At 39.9% G+C, this 22,288-nt stretch overlaps 1 protein-coding gene across 1 annotated transcript in view; it reads right to left on the minus strand.

Annotated features, from left to right (window-relative positions):
* The window catches only part of SPHKAP (SPHK1 interactor, AKAP domain containing), a 138,294-nt gene extending 122,071 nt beyond the window's left edge, over nucleotides 1-16,223 (minus strand). Inside the window, exon 1 of the mRNA XM_052653484.1 lies at nucleotides 16,086-16,223. Within this exon, the coding sequence (XP_052509444.1) occupies nucleotides 16,086-16,223 (138 nt within the window). The remainder of the gene's footprint in view (nucleotides 1-16,085) is intronic.
* Between the last annotated feature and the right edge of the window lie 6,065 nt (nucleotides 16,224-22,288).

The following is a 22,288-nucleotide window of genomic DNA, read 5'->3' on the forward strand; positions in this document are numbered from 1 at the left end:
ATAATGAGAAAGCAGAGAGTTTGGTTCTCATTCTGCCAAAGGAGCATCCACCACAATCAAATAAATTTTCCATATTTATATATGCTCTGTGAAACTACGGTGGCCACTGTGATGATAAAGCCAGAGAAAGAAATGAAAATGTAAGGGGTACTGTTTGGGGAAGTATTTTCTGGCCTCTGTGAGGGTGACATGGAGAAGAGATCTGAAAGAAATGAAGTGCCAGCCAACACCCCCTGAAGGAAGAGCATCTTAGCAGAGATCACGAGCAAAAAACGGAGGCTCAAAGCAGAAATATGCTTGTTGATGCTGAACAGCAGCAGACAGTCCATCATGGCTGGTGCAGTGTGAATGGTTGGGGAAGGGATGGGGAAGGGCGTTTTATCCTCCACTGAAAAGAAACCTATGGCTAAGGGAGCCAGATAGCCTTTAACATCATGAAGTACTTAAGTTTTAATTTAAAAAATGTTTAATTATACTTTTTGGATATTTAGTCACTGGCTCATGCTGCCGTCTATGGGGTCACACAGAGTCGGACACGACTGAAGCGACTTAGCAGCAGCAGCAGCAGCAAGTAATGCTTAATTGTTTGTTTAGATTTTTATAGTAGCTTAAAAGCCTACCTCCACAAGATACACTAAATTAGAAGTCAGAAGATTTTGTCACTTTCAGTACAGTTCAGTCGCTCAGTCGTGTCCGACTCTTTGTGACCCCATGAATTGCAGCATGCCAGGCCTCCCTGTCCATCACCAACTCCCGGAGTTCACTCAAATTCACGTCCATCGATTCGGTGATGTGATCCAGCCATCTCATCATTTGTCATCCCCTTCTCCTCCTGCCCCCAATCCCTCCTTGCATCAGAGTCTTTTCCAATGAGTCAACTCTTCGCAGGAGGTGGCCAAAGTATTGGAGTTTCAGCTTTAGCATCAATCTTTCCAAAGAACACCCAGGACTGATCTCCTTTAGAATGGACTGGTTGGATCTCCTTGCAGTCCAAGGGACTCGCAAGAGTCTTCTCCAACACCACAGTTCAAAAGCATCAATTCTTTGGCGCTCAGCTTTCCTCACAGTCCAACTCTCACATCCATACATGACTACTGGAAAAACCATAGCCTTGACTAGACGGACCTTTGTTGGCAAAGTAATGTCTCTGCTTTTCAATATGCTATCTAGATTGGTCATAACTTTCCTTCCAAGGAGTAAGCGTCTTTTAATTTCATGGCTTCAACCACCATCTGCAGTGATTTTAAAGCCCCCCAAAATAAAAGTCTGACACTGTTTCCACTGTTTCCCCATCTATTTCCCATGAAGTGATGGGACTGGATGCCATGATCTTCGTTTTCTCAATGTTGAGCCTTAAGCCAACTTTTTCACTCTCCTCTTTCACTTTCATCAAGAGGCTTTTTAGCTCCTCTTCACTTTCTGCCATAAGGGTGGTGTCATCTGCATATCTGAGGTTATTGATCTTTCTCCCGGCAATCTTGATTCCAGCTTGTGCTTCTTCCAGCCCAGCATTTTTCATGATGTACTCTGCATATAAGTTAAATAAGCAGGTGACAATATACAGCCTTGATGTACTCCTTTCCCTGTTTGGAAGCAGTCTGTTCTTCCATGTCCAGTTCTAACTGTTGCTTCTTGACTTGCATATAGGTTTCTCAAGAGGCCGGTCAGGGGTCTGGTGATCCAAACAGTCAAAAGCGTTGGCATAGTCAATAAAACAAAAATAGATGTTTTTCTGGAACTCTCTTGCTTTTTCAGTGATACAGCAGATGTTGGCAATTTGATCTCTGGTTCCTCTGTCTTTTCTAAAACCAGCTTGAACATTCGGAAGTTCACGGTTCACGTACTGCTGAAGCCTGGCTTGGAGAATTTTGAGCATAACTTTACTAGCGTGTGAGATGTGTGCAGTTGTGTGGTAGTTTGAGCATTCTTTAGTATTGTCTTTCTTTGGGATTGGAATGAAAACTGACCTTTTCCAGTCCTGTGGCCACTGCTGAGTTTTCCAAATTTGCTGGCATATTGAGTGCAGCACTTTCACAGCATCATCTTCCAGGATTTGAAAGAGCTCAACTAGAATTGCATCACCTCCACTAGCTTTGTTTGTAGTGATGCTTTCTAAGGCCCACTTGACTTCACATTCCAGGATGTCTGGCTCTAGGTGAGTGATCATACCTTCGTGATTATCTGGGTTGTGAAGCTTTTTGTACAGTTCTTCTGTGTATTCTTGCCACCTCTTCTTAATATCTTCTGCTTCTGTTAAGTCCATACCATTTCTGTCCTGTATTGAGCCCATCTTTGCATGAAATGTTCCCTTGGTATCTCTAATTTTCTTGAAGAGATCTCTAGTCTTTCCCATTCTGTGGTTTTCCTCTATTTCTTTGCACTGATTGCTGAGGAAGGCTTTCTTATCTCTTCTTGCTATTCTCTGGAACTCTGCATTCAGATGCTTATATCTTTCCTTTTCTCCTTTGCTTTTTGCCTCTCTTCTTTTCACAGTTATTTGTAAGGTCTCCCCAGACAGCCATTTTGCTTTTTTGCATTTCTTTTCCATGGGCATGGTCTTGATCCCTGTCTCCTGTACAATGTCACGAACCTCATTCCATAGTTCATCAGGCAATCTGTCTATCAGATCTAGTCCCTTAAATCTATTTCTCACTTCCACTGTATAATCATAAGGGATTTGATTTAGGTCATACCTGAATGGTCTAATGGTTTTCCCTACTTTCTCAATTTAAGTCTGAATTTGGCAATAAGGAGTTCATGATGTGAGCCACAGTCAGCTCCTGGTCTTGTTTTTGTTGACTGTATAGAGCTTCTCCATCTTTGGCTGCAAAGAATATAATCATTCTGATTTTGGTGTTGACCATCTGGTGATGTCCATGTGTAGAGTCTTCTCTTGTGTTGTTGGAAGAGGGTGTTTTCTTGGCAGTGCATTTTCTTGGCAAAACTCTATTAGCCTTTGCCCTGATTCATTCCTTACTCCAAGACCAAATTTGCCTGTTACTCCAGGTGTTTCTTGACTTCCTACTTTTGCATTCCAGTCCCCTATAATGAAAAGGACATCTTTTTTTGTTGTTAGTTTGAAGAGGTCTTGTAGTTCTTCATAAAACTGTTCAACTTCAGCTTCTTCAGTGTTACTGGTTGTGGCATAGGGTTGGATTACTGTGATATTGAATGGTTTGCCTTGGAAACAAACAGAGATCATTCTGTCGTTTTTGAGATTGCATCCAAGTACTGCATTTCGGACTCTTTTGTTGACTATGATGGCTATTCCACTTCTTCTAAGGGCTTCCTGCCCACAGTAGTAGATACAATGGTCATCTGAGTTAAATTCACTCATTCCAGTCCATTTTAATTTGCTGATTCCTATAATGTCAACGTTCACTCTTGCCATCTCTTGGTTGACTACTTCCAATTTGCCTTGATTCATGGACCTGACATTCCAGGTTCCTATGCAATATTGCTCTTTACAGCATCAGACCTTGCTTCTATCACCAGTCACATCAACAACTGGGTACTGTTTTCACTTTGGCTCCATCCCTTCATTCTTTCTGGAGTTATTTCTCTACTGATTTCCAGTAGAATATTGGGTACCCACTGACATGGGCAGTTCCTCTTTCAGTATCCTACCATTTTGCCTTTTCACACTGTGTCACTTTACACACTTAATTTTATTTTGATTTAATCTGCGCCATAGGGAACTTTCTGAGAACTCTGTAATCTTTTATTTTCCACTCTGGGATAATATTTTTTCATTACCTCAAAGGGAAACTCTTATGCTTTAGAAAGTACACTGGATTCCTAAGAAAAGACAAAGAAACAAACTGGAAATAAAATGATTGTGTGGAGAAAAAAAGCAGCACAGAACACTCAGTGGTTTAGTCTCAGTTTCTCAGAAGGTTCAATGAAATATTAAGATAACATTTTCCTTTTAATGATGATTCTTCTGGCTGACTGCCTGTTTTTTTTGTGTATTTAGCTTCCTTTGACAAAAAGGGGAAACTGTTTTCAAAGTATGCATAATCATGTTGGTTGGATGTGAAACATTCTTTCATGACAAGGTTGACACCTAGCACAAAGTAGCAATCTTATAACTGATTGCTGCAAAAGTATTGGAAAATAATGGAGTTCTGTTAAGACCTTGGAACTAGCAATTCTCCACTGTTAAGAAGGAAAGAACCTCGATAGCACCAGATCAAAGAAAGGTATTGTTGTTTTGGAAGTTTGGGAAGGAAATGGTTGGCAGTGGATCTGCAATTCTTTCTTGGCTATGGAGCAGATTGAGAGGGAATACTCCCAAAGAAGAAAGAAGGTGACACTGTCATATTTCATTATAAATATACTAACCTCCAGAGAAACTGCACTTTTATAGCAGCAGAGTCCTTATCTATGGGATGTTTTTAGCAATATGTACCTGGTCTAACTAAGCTTGCCTCTGGTAAACATGAAATATACTGATTTATACCAGTCTTCCCTGGTGGCTCAGGGGTTAAAGCATCTGCCTGCAATGCAGGAGACCCGACTTCAATCCCTGGGTCAGGAAGATCCCCTGGAGAAGGAAATGGCAACCCACTCTAGTATTCTTGTCTGGAGAATCCCATGGACAGAGGAGCCTGGTGGGCTACAGTCCACAGGGTTGCAGAGTCAGACACGACTGAGCTACTTCACTTCACTTCACTTCCAACAAATGTCACAGGTACAAGTATCTCTCTGAGTATAAAATGGAAACGTTTCATGAACAAGAGGGCTCTCTCCTTTGAAGTTAAAGTTCCCATCTATGTAATCTGGAGATTTTGTACGTTATCTTGGCCCAGATTGTATCCTAATGCGTCAAGAAATGATCTAGGTAGGCAGTTTTAAGTAGCTTTCTGTTTTTCTGCACCACACAATTACTTGTATCCTGGAAGTTACATTGTATTTCAATGCAATCACAAGAATGGTATAGGAGCACAGAGGACAATTTAGAAGTATCAAGCCATGCTGTTTACTTCTCCACACCACACAGATGTCAGCTGGCTGAAGAATGCTCTGAAAGCTGATCAGAGCTTTTTCCACATGAAAATGATTACCAAGTTGGTCTCAAGCATAAAATGCAAGAATTACAGAAACAGATATACTCAGTAAAGGCAATTATAGCATAATTTATGAATGGTCTGATTTAAATAGCATCAAATTAGACATAAATGGAAGATAGCCAATTAATTGCTGTTTAGTTTCTATTTAGGTGCCATGTAATGCTGTCATGTTGATATGACCTGTTATGGAAATAGGATTTTTCATGTTAGGAGAAGCAAAATACAGGAACAAAAAACACATATAGGAAAATCTATAAGGTACATCTGTGTGTGCTGCATGCTAAGTAGCTCCAATCATGTCTGACTCTTTGCAACCCCATGGACAGTAGCCCACCAGGCTCCTCTGTCCCTGGGGATTCTCCAGGCAAGAATACTGGAGGGGGTTGCCATGCCCTCCTCCAGGGGATCCTCCCAAGCCATGGATCAAATCCAGGTCTCTCTCATTGCAGGTGGATTCTTTACCATCTGAGCCACCAGGGAATCCCATAATGTACATCCAGGCCTGCCACTGACTTTGGATGATTTTTGTGTAAAGTGCACATGGTGCAGATTTGCTACTCATCAAAGGGACAGCGGGTTTGGCCATGCAACACTTGAGTATTGGTATGTGTATTTGGCCTTTGGCATAGAGGGTAAAGCGTCTGCCTGCAATGCAGGAGACTCAGGTCCAATCCCTGAGTTGGGAAGATCCCCTGGAGAAGGAAATGGCAACCCGCTCCAGTACTCTTGCCTGGAAAATCCCCGGCTACAGTCCATGGGGTCACAAAGAGTCGGACACGACTGAGCGATGACACGTTTAATTATAAGAAAGTGGCAGTTCTCATCTTGACTCTTTTCTTTGCAAGATGCTGCTGGGAACAACTACCTTCTAAAGTGTAAGCAGAGGGACACATACTTTGCTAAGGGACACACCTGCTTCTTGGATGCTCTTCATCCTTGAGAGGAAGAGCCCTCATCTGGGTCTTTCAAGATGGGTCTCCTTCTCTAGATACAGAGAAAAGCCTAGTAAATGCAGGCACACACAGCAGAAACTCAATCTCAGGGATTCATGAACCAGAAGGCTCTTAAGGAGGACTGTTCAAGTTTATCCGAGTCACATTTTTTCTTCCCACCCTGCCACTGGCAGAACTGAAAAGTGAGCACTTTTATCAGAAAGGCAAGCCTGGCAGGATACAGGGAAAGTGAATCCTCTTAGGACTGGTGGGGAACAGTGTTTACTCCAGGCTACAAAGTCGAGAGGGATGCTTAGATGGAGGACTAAGGGGAAAGTGAGAAAAAGCAAAAGGCTAGTGATGGGGAGCAGGGATGGTAAGATATTTTAAATGCCTGAAGGGAAAAAAAGAGAGTTCTGAATGCCATATTAGATATTTTAAAAATATAGACCCCTTCCATTTTTGAAAAGAGATTTTGAATAGCTAATACAAAGGTTTGGGGCAATTAAAATAATTCAAGGAAAAAAGAAAGATCACTTGCCTGCTTTCAACAGCACAACATCACCTTCCATTCCACAAAATGTTCTAAGCTATTTTGAGTTTTCAGAGCCCTACTTTTTGGTTAAAAAAAAAAAAAAGAAAGAAAAAGCACTGCAAAATCCTTCTAGGAGTTCTTCACACATAGCAGGGAGGATGCTCAAGGAATGAACCGTAGAGAATAGAAAAAGACTAGCATATTGGCATCTCAAACAGTCTATATAGCAGTTGTTGGCAGGAAGGAGGGGTGGTGTGGAATCCTGAAAAGAAGTCCTGACTTTTGGAATAAGAATCTGAATCACACTCAGATTGCAAAATGAGCCATAATTGATAGTTTTAAACAGTTTCCCACCTAAGATTACTGAACTGACATTTGTCAAAGAATAAACTCACCATGTAGCACACCTCTCTAGTTCAGAGTAGACTAGGCTGCTTTAAAGGCAAGAGAAGATGTTTATCATTTCAATTTGCTTTTGCTGAAGGCAGAGGAAATGAGTCCCCATCAGGGTCCTCATTATCTGTGTTCTGGCCTCAGAGCAACCTTGAAGCCTTCTAGATGTCAGCGTGGCTCAGGACAGGTAGATGTTTCCTTAGGCAGTCAGTGAAATGGCCCCCAGAGGGAATTTTGTGGCTGGCTCTTCAGATGTAACTGGGCTAAATCTGAACCTGTGAACTCAATACCTTGTCTCCTAGCTCCTCTTCCCAATGACCTCAATGACTCACCATTCATGGATGTCTTGGCTCAGATAGAGTTCATGGTTCTGTTTAACTCTCAATGTCGTGGAATCCTATGGACCTTGCCTTCCTCATGTGTCTTGTCCCAGAGCTTGCTTTTCCTTCCTCCCACTTTCTGTATACAGCGTCTGCCTCTCTTCTCCCTGCTTTCCCATCCATATAAGCTATGCTTCTTCTGGCATCCTAGATTTCACTCTCATTTTTCTCTAAGGAACTGCCTTTAGAGCTACTAGGCTAACAATCTTCAAATACCACTTTTAGGAATATATCTATTTCTTTTCTTAAATATCTCCCTGTTTCTTCAATGCCTCTGATTATTGATAATGATATTAATTATTATCAATTCTGATTAATAAAACCATCTTTAGAGAAAAGAATAGGATTCTGAAAAAGCCTTTCAATTTGTATGCTTGTGCATGAACATATTAATTGAATTGCTTTTGTTAATTACATGTCATCAAAAAGATATGGGCTGAGATGAAATAAGGGCAATAAAATAAGACACCTTGCTGTTTGACAAAACTTGAAGAGGCCATTCTCTGGTATCAGAAGGTGCACCTGAACATCGCTAACAGGTTGCTTGATCAGAAGAGTGTTTATAGATCTGTGAGTGGGTTATATCCTAGCGGGAAAGCCTTCAAGAGAAAGGTGATTATGGCCCAGTTATGCTGGCCTTGTTTTAAATTTTAGTTACTTAGTTATATATATTTTAAAAGCTCTTCCTTCTTTTAAGGAGACAGCTTCTACAAATACAGACAATTATAGCTATTTTCCATCATGTACTTCCTGGAGTTAGTATTACTACTGGGGCTTTTGGCCAAGAGCAATGTAACTCTGATTAATAAAAACATCTTTAGAGAAAAGGATAGGATTCCGAAAAAGCCTTTCAATTTGTATGCTTGTGCATGAATGCATTAATTGAATTGCTTTTGTTAATTACATGTCATCAAAAAGATATGGGCTGAGATGAAACATATATTACAGAGCAGGGTAAAACATCAAGGGGCTTCCATTCTGTTTTTCTTCAGTTGCATCTGTGCCACTATTGACAGCAAATTTCAGTCAGTTTAAAAGAGGTCAGTCAAGCCAAAGCATGCTTTTGAAGCTTCAAAGAGATGATCAGATGTCATGTTAAGATCAAATCTTGCCTCTGGGAACCTGACGTGTTTTCAGTCTGATGCCTTTGCTAAGTCCAACTCTAGGGTGGATTTAATTAACATGACATAAAAAGAGAAGGATATTTGAGGTGTTGATTTTTCTCCAAAATTCTTTTCATACATTTGGTACCACTATATGCTGAGTAGCAAATCTTCAGTCTGTGACGTAAAGCATGAATCAAAAATGTCCTGCTCTTGTGGACATATGACATTGACTATAGTGCTTTCAAGGGGCTTCCCTGGTGGCTCAGATGGTAAAGAATCTGCCTGCAATGCAGGAGACTCCAGTTTGATGTCTGGGACAGGAAGATCCCCTGGAGAAAGGAATGGCTACCCATTCCAGTATTCTTGCCTGGAGAATTCCATGGACAAAGGAGCCTGTTGGGCTACAGTCCATGGGGTCATAAAGAGTCAGACACAACTAAGTGACTAGCATTCTCACTTCACTTTCATAATGTTTTCAAACTACAGAAGAGTCCAACAGATAATCAACACGATGAAAGCACATTGCATGGTACATCCAGATTCGTTTGTCAATTCTACTTAAATAAATTTTACCCTGTGGGCTTCTTTGGTGGCTCAGTGGTAAAGAATCCACCTACTAATGCAGGAGATCTGAGTTCAATCCCTGGGTAAGGAATATCCCCCGAAGAAATGGCAACACACACCAGTATTTTTGCTAGGGAAATCCCATGGAAAGTGAAGCCTGGTGGGCTACAGTCCATGGCGTCCAAAAAGAGTCAGATATGACTTAGCAACTAAACAACAACAACAAAAGATTATGTATTTTTTGGTTAAAAATAAATTAATTTTTATTAAGCATGAATTATGTACTGAAGACTTACACAAAGCTTTTGGCATATAAATGTCATGTTGTTGTTTAGTCACTAAGTCGTGTCCAACTCTTTGCAAACCCCATGAACTGTATGTAGCCTGTCAGGATCCTCTGTCCATGGGATTTCCCAGGCAACAATACTGGAGTGAGTTGCCATTTCCTACCTTCAGGGGATCTATTCAACCCAGGAATCAGACCCTTGTTTCCTGCACTGGCAGGCGGAATCTTTACCGCTGAGCAACCAGTGAAAGTGAAGCGGAAGTGGATGTCGCTCAGTCCTGTCCAACTCTTTGCGACACCATGGACTACAGAGTCCATGGAATTCTCCAGGCCAGAATACTGGAGGGGGTAGCCTTTCCCTTCTCCAGGAGATCTTCCCAACCCAGGGATGGAACTCAGGTCTCCCGCACTGCAGGCGGATTCTCTACCAGCTGAGCTACAAGGGAAGCCCAAGCTCTTAGACTCGTGATGTAACTTTTCTGACTCAGATGTCTTAAGGGTTGGTATGAAGGCTTTCCAACCCTTAAGACATCTGAGTAGAGAAGTTACATCACTGGTCTAAGATCACACAGTAAAAGGAGAAACCTGAAATTTGACTCGGGACTTTGGATTCCAAATTCAGCTTTGCTACACAGCACTTTATTGCCTCTCCCCCACTTTTTTTTTTCCTTTGGTTAGTGATTTTTTAAAATATAAATTTATTTGTTTTAATTGGAGGCTAATTACTTTACAATATTGTATTGGTTTTGCCATACATCAACATGAATCTGCCACGGGTGTACAAGTGTTCCCCATCCTGAACCACCCCCCTCCACCTCCCTCCCCATACTGCCTCCCTTTAGATAACAGATTTTAATTTATTATAAAGAGAATATTAAGGACACTTCACTTAGTGTTTAATAGACACAAAAGGATAACATTTATGATAACTTAGCTTATTTAAAAGGGAAATCCATATGATTCAGTTTAACAAAGGTGGTTGTATTTGTCTTGTAAGGAGGAATTATCCTATAACAGAAGGAAACATCAGGGAATGTCCAGGTGAGAAACAATTTTAAGAGACACCGTGGAGGGCTCCAGTGTCCCCTCTTCACCAGCAGCTTTCTTACTTTCTCATTTTTTTTTTCCCCAGGCAGTATTTAGAATTTCATCATTTAAATGCCTTATATTGCATACCAATCCTAAAGGAAATCAACCCTAAATATCCATTGGAAGAACTGATGCTGAAGTTGAAGCTGCAATACTTTGGCCACCGGATGGAAAGAGCTGAGTCATTGGAAAAGACCCTGATGCTAGGAAAGATTGAGGGCAGGAGACAGGGCAACAGACGATGAGATGGTTGGATGACATTACCAACTCAACAGACATGAGTCTGAGCAAACTTCTGGAGACAGTGAAGGACAGGGAAACCTGGTGTGCTGCAGTTCATGGGATCACAGAGTTGGACACACTTAGCAACTGAACAACAGCAACACTGCATACATTAAAACTCCCCTGGGTCTGGTGGTTGTTCAGTCACTCAGTCATGTCTGACTCTTTCCAACCCAATGGACTGCAGCCTGCCAGGCTTCCCTGTCCTTCATCATCTCCTGGAGCTTGCTCATAATCATGTTCATTGAGTTGGTGATGTCATCCAACCATCTCATCCTCTGTTGTCCCCTTCTCCTCCTATCTTCAATGTTTCTCTGCCTCAGGGTCTTTTCTAATGAGTAGGCACTTCGCATCAAGTGGCCAAAGTATTGGAGCTTCAGCTTCAGTATCAGTCCTTCCAATGAATAATCAGGGTTGATTTCCTTTAGGATTGATTGGTTTGATCTCCTTACAGTCCAAAGGACACTCAAGAGTCATTTCCAACAACACAGTTCAAAAGCATCAATTCTTCGGTGCTCAGCTTTCTTTATAGTTCAACTCACATCCATACATGACTACTGGAAAAACCATAGCCTTGACTAGATGGACCTTTGTGGGCGAAGTAATGTCTCTGCTTTTTAATACACTGTCTAGGTTTGTGATAGCTTTTCTTCCAAGGAGCAAGCATCTTTTAATTTCATGGCTGCAATCACCATCTGCAGTGATTTTGGAGACCAAAAAAAAAAAATAAATAAAGTCTGTCACTGTTTACATTGTTTCCCCATCTATTTGCTATGAAGTGATGGGACCGGAAGCCATGATCTTCATTTTTTGAATGTTGAGCTTTAAGCCAGCTATTTCACTCTTCTCTTTCACCTTCATCAAGAGGCTCTCTAGTTCCTCTTCACTTTCTGCCATTAGAATGGTATCATCTGCATATCTGAGGTTGTTGAAATTCCTCCTGAAGGTCTTGATTACAGCTTTTGCTTCATCCAGCCCAGTATTTTGCATGATGTACTCTGCATGTAAGTTAAATAAGCAGGGTGACAATATACAGCCTTGATGTACTCCTTTCCCAATCTAGAACCAATCTGTTGTTCCATGTTCAGTTCTAACTGTTGCTTCTTGACCTGCATACAGATTTCTCAGGAAGGAGGAAAGATGGTCTAGTATTCCCATCTCTTTAAGAATTTTCCACAGTCTGTTGTGATCCACACAGTCAAAGGCTTTAGCATAGTCAGTGAAACAGAATTAGATGGGTCTTGGTGCTCAATAAATTAGGGTGACATCAAAGTTAGCTTAAATCGAAACTTGGATGGATTGATGCTTTGTGAGGAATAGAATTCTGAAATCATGTCCAGGCTCTATAGGCTCAGTTGCCAATGTCAGTTTAGGGAGGTGATAATCATACTATTTCAGCAGTACCAGTAGTTAAGTAAAAATGGATTTTATTTGTTATAACAACATTAAGATGTGTAGTTACTAACACCACAGTGTGAGTTTATCTGATAACTTTTCATAGCACTTAGAGGAAGGGGAGAAAGAAGAGAAGGAATAATTCTGAAGCTAGAGCTGGGATAATCATATGACACTGTGCATACCAGGGAATTTTTGAGAGCAAAAGGGGATTCTATCAGCAAAATGCCAGGACAGTATATATTAGCTGGGATTGCATGGTATGGTAATCTTAGCTCTGGGGAACGACAGTCCTTCTCAAATAAACACATATATTAAGGAGTTAAATAAGAAGTTGTCCTTCAAATAAGACCACTAAATTCTTTTTCCTAATGGTATGGCCTTTTCACAGCTATGGCATCCAGTGACATATTTCCTTAACAGCAAGATACTAAAACAACCGAACCTGGATAGGATTCCAAAAACCTCAGAGATTCACTGTCAAGAATACAGCATATGAAATACATTTGGTCAATTTTCAATTTTTCAGAGGCTGATTATCCAACTAATGCATTATCTTTTGGACCCTTGTTTTATTTCTTCTACTGGTTAATTTAACAATATGTCAGTTATGATAAGAAGGTTTGATGGAGAAGAAGATGAAGCTATTACATAAAATGAGTTTGGGGAATTGCCAATAGATTTCAGTTATCCATGTTACTCTTACTGAAGGCTGATTCATTGTGAAGAGTAGAGATTTAGCTGGACAGTCTTGCTGTTTCTAAGACAGAACTGTCCTTACGCTTTTTGTAATTATTGTACAGAACATATATGTGCAATTGTGAACATACAGATCCTTACCTTCCCCAATCCCGTGACCTGTGATTAATGCAATGAAAACATAATCATGATCACTTAAATCAACTTGTAGTAACATATAAAAATTAAATAAAGAAATTAAGTTTCAATATTCATGCCTTTTATTGTGGGGCCATGGTCTTGATACAAAGAGGAAGAAATACTGGTGAGCTACTTTTTGGAAGGCAAGAAAAACAATTAGAGTCCACATGGTGTATAACCTATGGCATATAAGGCTACTAAACTGTCTTAAAATGCAATGTTTATGAGCTTAAGAATGAAAAGAATGTACCATGAATATTAGAAAAATATTGCCATACACAGAAGTATTGGCTTCTCCTACGTTAATTTGGCTTCTCCTTCTTAAATTTAGTTGGGTAATCTCTTCATTTATTCAAGTCTTAATCATACTTCAAAGTCTAAATTAACATCCACTTCTCTTTTTGAAGGTTGTTATCTATTACAAATCCAGTGTCTCTCTGTGTTCTTAGCTATAAACACTCATACTGCTCATTTGTCACCTAATTTATACTATCTTGATATGTCACTGCAGTTATATTATTTAACTTACTATTTATTGCTTGACTTTTCACATCAGACACCAGTACACTCTCCCAAACCATATTGCAAATTCTTTTAGAGTGGGGGCCATTTGTGATCTAACCTTGTATCTTTCTGTGCATGCACGCTTGCGTGTGCGTGTGCGTGCGTGTGTGTGTGTGTGAGTCACTCAGTCCTGTCCCACTCTTTGTGACCCCATGGACTGTAGCCCACGAGGATCCTCTGTCTATGGAACTCTCCAGGAAAGAATACTGGCGTGGGTTGCCATTCCCTTCTCCAGGGGATCATCTCAACCCAGGGATTGAACCCAGGTCTCCTGCATTGCAGGCAGATTCTTTACCATTTGAGCCACCAGGGAAGCCCCTATCTTTCTTTAGGAGCTAACAAAATTTTAAATGTGTTTTAAGTTGGATTGTATGAAATTACCCATATTTGGTCATTTTTGATAAATGATCAATAAAAAGTGAATTTTATATGGTTCAGCCTAATAACAGTTGTTCTAGAAATAATTGTGGAATGAGTAGAATTATATTCAAAATTTTAAAATCATATATATATACATATATAATAGATTATTTAGAATAGATCATTGAATTTGTTTTACTTTTTCTAGAAGCTATTTAGTCCCAAATGGCTTTAGTATTAGTTCATTAGCTTCTAGATATGATTTTTTAAAAAATGAATATGACTATTTTCTAGGGAAATAAGCATAATTGAAATAACAGATCATAAAGTACTAACTCTCTTAGCATGGTAATGCTAATATTGAATTTTTCTGGCACTGTTTACCAGCTGATAAAACCATTCTTTAGACTAATATTAGTTATAGATAATCTTTTTTTTTAATTTTAATTTTATTTTACTTTACAATACTGTATTGGTTTTGCCATACATTGACATGAATCCACCATGGGTGTACATGCGATCCCAAATAGGAACCCCCCTCCCACCTCCCTCCCCACAACATCTCTCTAGGTCATCCCCGTGCACCAGCCCCAAGCATGTTGTATCCTGCATCGGACATAGACTGGCGATTCGATTCTTACATGATAGTATAATCTTTATTTTTGAAGATATATAGTATCCCAGGCACTGTTCTAAGCATTTCCTGTTGATGCACTCATTGAAGAACCTGCATCTCAGCCCTGTGAAATGGGTAATAATATCTTTTCTCAGATGAGCAAACTGAGGCATGAAGAGGTAATTTGCTCAAAATCACACAACTAGTAATCATAGAACTGTGTGTCAAATTCAGGCAGTCTGGGTTCAATCCTTCTTTTAAATGCCACTGGAATTCTAATCAATAGAAATAGAGTTATTCAAAAGTTAGAATAAATTAAAAATAATTTAGCCTTATGAAAGATACAGCATCTGGTGATGACTTTATAATTTAGAGTTACAGAGTTGAATAGACCAAAGCTGCCTGAAACCTGCAGCTTTAGTTCTTTCATAAGCAACTCAAAACCAGTTTGCATTACAGGGCCTCAGTTTTCTACATTAAAATCTGAAATTTATAGCTTTGAATCCTCTACAAGAATTTTATGAGGAGAGAAAATAAGATTATGTAACACGTGATAGTAAGATAGGGTTATATAACATGTGTGCCTTAATTAATCAGGCACATTTATTTTTATATTTAGTTATGAATATATGCATGCAAATATTTTTTAAGATTATGTTTAATGTTACTTTTTAAATAATCAATGTATGTTCTCTATTGAAGATATTTGATTTCTTTGGTACTTGAAAACTATACAAAATCACACAGAGAATACTGCTGATTCACTCCAAACAGTAATCAATAGGCTGAAATATGTATGCATATATAATGTACATTATGTTATCATAATTAAATATACATATAAAACATGATCAGTAAAATAAGTTGTCTTAATGTATAAACTATAAGCATTCTTTATAATTGAACTTTTTTTTAACAATAAATGAAATAATCCAGTGTGATTTTTCTTGTTTTCAAGAAAAGAAATACACTTTCCTCTGGAATTCAGCATCAAATAATGACAAATGCATTAAATAGGGAAGTGAGCATTTGCCTTTAAATTTCTGAGCCTGAAATTGGGTTGGGTTGGCTTGAAAAATGGGACCATTAAATTAGATGATTTTATGTTGTTCAAATGACAACTTTCTCCAAGTGTCTGAAAGCAAGATTTGTTTATCATTTCTAAAATCTATACTCTAGGAAATGCAATTCTGTTCCTAATAAAATAACCAAGTGTACCCTCCCCTTTAAGAAAACAGCCATGAATGTATTTTTCTTAGATATAGACTTAGGAACTTACTATAATAAGTTGAGTCATTCAAAATCTGTGAAAATTTTTCTGTAAGGAGATCCAAGAAGCCCTTATCCATAGTTAAGTTTAGGAAGAGCTAATAGAAAAGGTTGGAGGTGTGTTGTATGACTGGAGGCTTAAATTTTTTAAATCAGACCTTTCTGAAATGCTTGATTTTTCTGATCATTTCCATGAATTACATGTTTAATGTCATCAGGGGGTTATCCCTATGAGCAAACTGTGCATGACTTTGCTGTGTGGTTTTACTGCTGTTTCTGCTTTAGAAGAAGTGCTTGAAAACTCAAACCAGTGTTCAATCAGCTCAGTCAGTTCAGAGAAAGCGGTGTTAGAGGTAGTGTTACCTTCTTACACGCAGTGATGGAGCCGCCCAGGCTACTTCCCGAGCTGGCGCTGGCGCTGCCCTGCTGCGTTTCCGGAACCTGGTACATCAGGGGTGACTCCAAGCTGCTGTTTGTTCCCCAAAACACAAAAGAGAACATATTCAGTGAGTCATCTGCATATTCAGAAAGAAAGAAGCACAATGTGCTTTATGCAAAATCATCTTTTCATATTGAGCTGGACACTGCAAAGCTTCTGCTGACATTGATGTTTGTTTCCTTGCTGGTTTTACTTTTGTATTTGGTGGAACCACGATGACCTATTCCATTCTGAATATAAAATTGTGACCCATCGCCCTCCACGGACCGTGGATGGACACATCTGCATGATTTCTAGCAGAGCTGACACATTTTCTTAAGCAAGCAGTTTTAAAACCCAAGTAATATTCTTTCCATTGTCACATTATTTCTACTCAGCCAAAATGAATACATAAAAAATACTCATATTATTTTTTCAAATGAGAGGAATTTTTACTTCCTCTTTTTTTTTAATTGGGAAGCAGTGTGGTACCATGAAAAGAACATGAGCTTTAGAAAACACAGGTCATCTTTTTATCATCCCTGTGACTGGAGACAGTATCTTAACTTTCTTGTCTCCAAAATTCTAGACTTAAATCCTCCTCCCCTGTTCCCGTCAAATCTTGGTGGGCTTGACTATATACAGGGGTGTATAAATATTTTAAAAAATCTGAAATTGCTTATACAGCCTCAAGACATGATAAAAATCAAAATTATTTTTAGAAAATAGTTTTAGAATATTGAAGGGAACAGCTACCCACTCCAGTATTCTGACCTGGAGAATTCCATGGACTGTATAGGCCATGGGATCGTAAAGAGTCAGGCATGACTGAGTGACTTACTGAGCTTAGCTGAGAAATATTAAGATTCAGAGGGCTTCTTGTGTATTTAAATTAGGCTGAATAATTTTCTTCTGAAAAATATGCAAATCTAGATTTTTAAAAAGTATACTGATATCTCAAGTCTACATATTTTATTTTTGTGGTTGTTGACCACATAAAACATGTACAATTCATTAAAACACATTTTTTGAAATATTGTCTAATGACTCTTTATGTAATTATCAACCCAACATATAGAATTTTTTTTCTTCAGATTAAAAAGCACGAAACAGAAGATCCGTTAAATAAACATTGTGTTTCTAAATAACCTATAAGCCTCATGCTTGAGGTTCTGAATTAGTCAATTTTCACTGCATTGCAATTAGCCGTAAGTCAAATATTGCATGCATGTAGTCCACTTGTATTTCTGTTATTAACTACCATGAATAACATTCTTTTTTTACATGACTGCAGACAGTACTCTGTAACAGATCAAAAATTTGGGTAACAATTTTATAGAATAATTCAAGCAAAATCTTGTTTTAAACATTATGTATTGTTTTCTGAGTAACTGCCACCTTGAGGAACAGAATGAAAAGACAGCATCCATATTATTTTTGATGAACTAGGGAAAGATTGGGAAAGGAAGGATGAAAGGAAGGAAGGAAGGGATAAAGGAAGGAAAGAAAAAGGAAGAAGGAGGGGGAGGGATCAGGAAACAGCGGGAGAAGGTAACTGACTCTAGATCCTGGTTCCAACACCTTAGCCAAGACACTGCCTAGCTTTTCAGTGTCTGTCTCTTTTTCATTTATAAATGAAATGCTTGGAGTCAAGTCTGTGGTCCCTGCTAGCTCTGGACCTCACTTTCAAAGTATCATTGAGAGTTTGAGTTTTCAGCCCTGTTTTTTCAGGCTTCTTGCAATGTAGGGCCTATACCCTACTTACCATCAGTAACTGATTCTCCCTCAAACCCAGTTCCAGACCTTCTGAATGCTTTCTCGGCCACAGGTGAGTTTGACTTTTATACCAAACAGGTTATCATTGTGAGATTCTAAATCATTTACACATGGAAGACAGGATCACCGACCAAGGTAACTACAGTCTATAACAACTTGGCCCATGACTCAAAAGAAATTGAGTTATTATCCTTAGTAGGAGCCAGTCGAAGCTCTGTGTGCAGGAGTTCAGAGAGACAGGCTAAGGAGTCTACATAGCTGCCCGCCCTGCTTCTGCTATGTCCATTGGGCATCTCTAGTGACCTGGAGGATCACTTCCATCCAGGCCACCAAAGGATTTAAGTCCAGTGTTGGGACATTCCCCGTATCTCATTGCAGGGTTAGCAATCCTGAGAGTGGGAAGGAGGAAGGCTGAGAAATGAGATGGACACAAACCTGATACAAAACACAATAGAAATAGAGCTTCAGCAATCAGTATCTCTCTAAAGGAGGATCACATCTAACTTAGGGAAAGTTGGGTAGGTCCAAAATCAGGGAACCTAGGTTAGAGTAAAAGATCAGCCATGGAAGCTCCTTGTTTTCCCATAAAGCACATTGTGCATGGCTGCAGGTAGCCACATTTCTCAGCCGTGTCTGACTCTTTGGGACCCCATGATCTGTAGCCTGCCAGGCTCCTCTGCACATGGAATTCTCCAGGTAAGAATACTGGAGTGGATAGCCATTCTCTTCTCCAGGGGATCTTCCTGACCCAGGGATCGAAACTGGGTCACCCCCACTGCAGGCAGATTCCTTACCGTCGGAGACAACAGGGAGAGTAGCCACAATACCACAGTGATTATTACACACATAAAAGTTTAACTGCTGAGTTAGTCATGGATAAAGAAGAAACGCCAAGTCACCAGATCACCATATGGTCAATACCGAAATCAGATTGATTATATTCTTTGCAGCCAAAGATGGAGAAGTTCTACAAGTCAGCAAAAACAAGACTGGGAGCTGACCGTGGCTCAGATCATGAACTCCTTATTGCAAAACTCACACTTAAATTGAAGAAAGTAGCAAAAACCACTAGACACCATTCACGTATGACCTAAATGAAATTCCTCATGATTATACAGTTCAGTTCAATTCTGCTCAGTGGTATCCAACACTTTGTAACCCCATGGACTGCAGCACATCAGGCCTCCCTGTCCATCACCAACTCCCAGAGCTTGCTCAAACTCATGTCCATCGAGTCGGTGATGCCATCCAACCATCTCATCCTCTGTCATCCCCTTCTCCTCCCGCCTTCAATCTTTCTCAGCATCAGGGTCTTTACCAATGAGTCAGTTCTTCGAATCAGGTGGCCAAAGTATTGGAGTTCCAGCTTCAACATCAGTCCTTCCAATGAATATTGAGGACTGATTTTCTTTACGATTGACTGGTTGGATCTCCTTGGAGTTCAAGGGACTCTCAAGAGTCTTCGCCAACACCACAGTTCAAAAGCATCAATTCTTTGGCACTCAGCTTTCTTTATAGTCCAACTCTCACATCCTCTCACTACTGGAAAAACCATAGCTTTGACAAGAGAGACCTTTGTTGGCAAAGTAATATCTCTGCTTTTTAATATGCTGTCTAGGTTGGTCATAGCTTTTCTTCCAAGGAACAAGCATCTTTTAATTTTATGGCTGCAGTCACCATCTGCAGCGATTTTGAGAGCCCAAAATAAAGTCTCTCACTGTTTCCATTGTTTCCCATGATTATACAGTGGAAGTGACAAACAGATTCAAATGATTAGATCTGATAGACAGAGTGCCTGAAGAATTTTGGACAGAGGTTTGTGACATTGCACAGGAGGCAGTGATAAAGACCATCCCCAAGAAAGTTCAGTTCAGTCGCTCAGTCGTGTCCGACTCTTTGCAACCCCATGAATTGCAGCACACCAGGCCTCCCTGTCCATCACCAACTCCCGGAGTTCACTCAAACTCAGGTCCATCAAGTCGGTGATGCCATCCAACCATGTCATCCTCTGTCTTCCCCTTCTCATTCTGCCCCCAATCCCTCCCAGCATCAGAGTCTTTTCCAGTGAGTGAACTCTTCACATGAGGTGGCCAAAGTATTGGAGTTTCAGCTTTAGCATCATTGCTTCCAAAGAACACCCAGGACTGTTCTCCTTTAGGATGGACTGGCTGGATCTCCTTGCAGTCCAAGGGACTCTCAAGAGTCTTCTCCAACATTACAGCTCAAAAGCATCAATTCTTCAGTGCTCAGCTTTCTTCACAGTCCAACTCTCACATTCATACATGACTACTGGAAAAACCATAGTCTTGACCAGATGGACCTTAGTTGGCAAAGTAATGTCTCTGCTTTTGAATATGCTATCTAGGTTGGTCATAACTTTCTTCCAAGGAGTAAGTGTCTTTTAATTTCATGCAATTACCATCTGCAGTAATTTTGGAGCCCAGAAAAATAAAGTCTGACACTGTTTCCACTGTTTCCCCATCTATTTGCCATGAGGTGATGGGACCGGATGCCATGATCTTCGTTTTCTGAATGTTGAGCTGTAAGCAAACTTTTTAACTCTTCTCTTTCACTTTCATCAAGAGGCTTTTTAGTTCCTCTTCACTTTCTGCCATAAGGGTGGTGTCATCTGCATATCTGAGGTTATTGATATTTCTCCCAGCAATCTTGATTCCAGCTTGTGTTTCTTCCAGCCCAGTGTTTCTCATGATGTACTCTGCATATAAGTGAAATAAGCAGGGTGACAATATACAACCTTAATGTACTCCTTTTCCTATTTGGAACCAGTCTGTTGTTCCATGTCCAGTTCTAACTGTTGCTTCCTGACCTACATATAGGTTTCTAGAGGCAGGTCAGGTGGTCTGGTATTCCCATCTCTTTCAGAATTTTCCACAGTTTATTGTGATCCACATAGTCAAAGGCTTTGGCATAGTCAATAAAGCAAAAATACATGTTTTTCTGCTTTGTCAATGATCCAGCGGATATTGGCAATTAGATCTCTGGTTCCTCTGCCTTTTCTAAAACCAGCTTGAACATCTTGGAAGTTCACGGTTCACAAATTGCTGAAGCCTGGCTTGGAGAATTTTGAGCATAACTTTACTAGCGTGTGAGATGAGTGCAATTTTGCAGTCGTTTGAGCATTTTATGGCATTGCTTTTCTTTGGGATTGGAATGAAAATGGACATTTTCCAGTCCTGTGGCCACTGCTGAGTTTTCCAAATTTGCTGGCATATTGAGTGCAGCACTTTCACAGCATCATCTTTTAGGATTTGAAATAGCTCCACTGAATTCCATCACTTCCACTAGCTTTGTTTGTAGTGATGCTTTCTAAAGCCCACTTGACTTCACATTCCAGAATGTCTGGCTCTAGCTGAGTGATCACACCATTGTGGTTATCTTGGTCATGAAGATCTTTTTTGTATAGTTCTTCTGTGTATTCTTTCCACCTCTTCTGAATATCTTCTGCTTCTGTTAGGTCCATACCATTTCTGTCCTTTATCGAGCCCATCTTTGCATGAAATGTTCCCTTGGTATCTCTAATTTTCTTGAAGAGATCTCTAGTCTTTCCCATTCTGTGGTTTTCCTCTATTTCTTTGCATTGATCCCTGAGGAAGGCTTTTTGATCTCTTCTTGCTATTCTCTGGAACTCTGCATTCAAATGCTTATATCTTTCCTTTTCTCCTTTGCTTTTCACTTCTCTTCTTTTCACAGCTATTTGTAAGGCTTCCCCAGACAGTCATTTTGCTTTTTTGCATTTCTTTTCCTTGGGGATGGTCTTGATCCCTGTCTCCTGTACAATGTCACGAACCTCATTCCATAGTTCATCAGGCACTCTGTCTATCAGCTCTAGTCCCTTAAATCTATTTCTCACTTCCACTGTATAATCATAAGAGATTTAGGTCATACCTGAATGGTCTAGTGGTTTTCCCTACTTTCTGAATTTAAGTCTGAATTTGGAAATAAGGAGTTCATGATCTGAGCCACAGTTGGCTCCTGGTCTCGTTTTTGCTGACTGTATAGAGCTTCTCCATCTTTGCCTGCAAAGAATATAATCAATCTGATTTTGGTGTTGACCATCTGGTGATGTCCATGTGTAGAGTCTTCTTTTGTGTTGTTGGAAGAGGGTGTTTGCTATTACCAGTGCGTTCTCTTGGCAAAACTCTGTTAGTCTTTGCCCTGCTTCATTCTGCATTCCAAGAACAAATTTGCCTGTTACTCCAGGTGTTTCTTGACTTCCTACTTTTGCATTCCAGTCCCCTAGAATGAAAAAGACATCTTTTGGGGGTGTTAGTTCTAAAAGCTCTTGTAGATCTTCATAGAACCGTTCAACTTCAGCTTCTTCATTACAGGTTGGGGCATAGACTTGGATTAC

The sequence above is a fragment of the Budorcas taxicolor genome, chromosome 2 (assembly GCF_023091745.1).
Source record: "Budorcas taxicolor isolate Tak-1 chromosome 2, Takin1.1, whole genome shotgun sequence".
In the NCBI taxonomy this organism is placed as follows: domain Eukaryota; kingdom Metazoa; phylum Chordata; class Mammalia; order Artiodactyla; family Bovidae; genus Budorcas; species Budorcas taxicolor.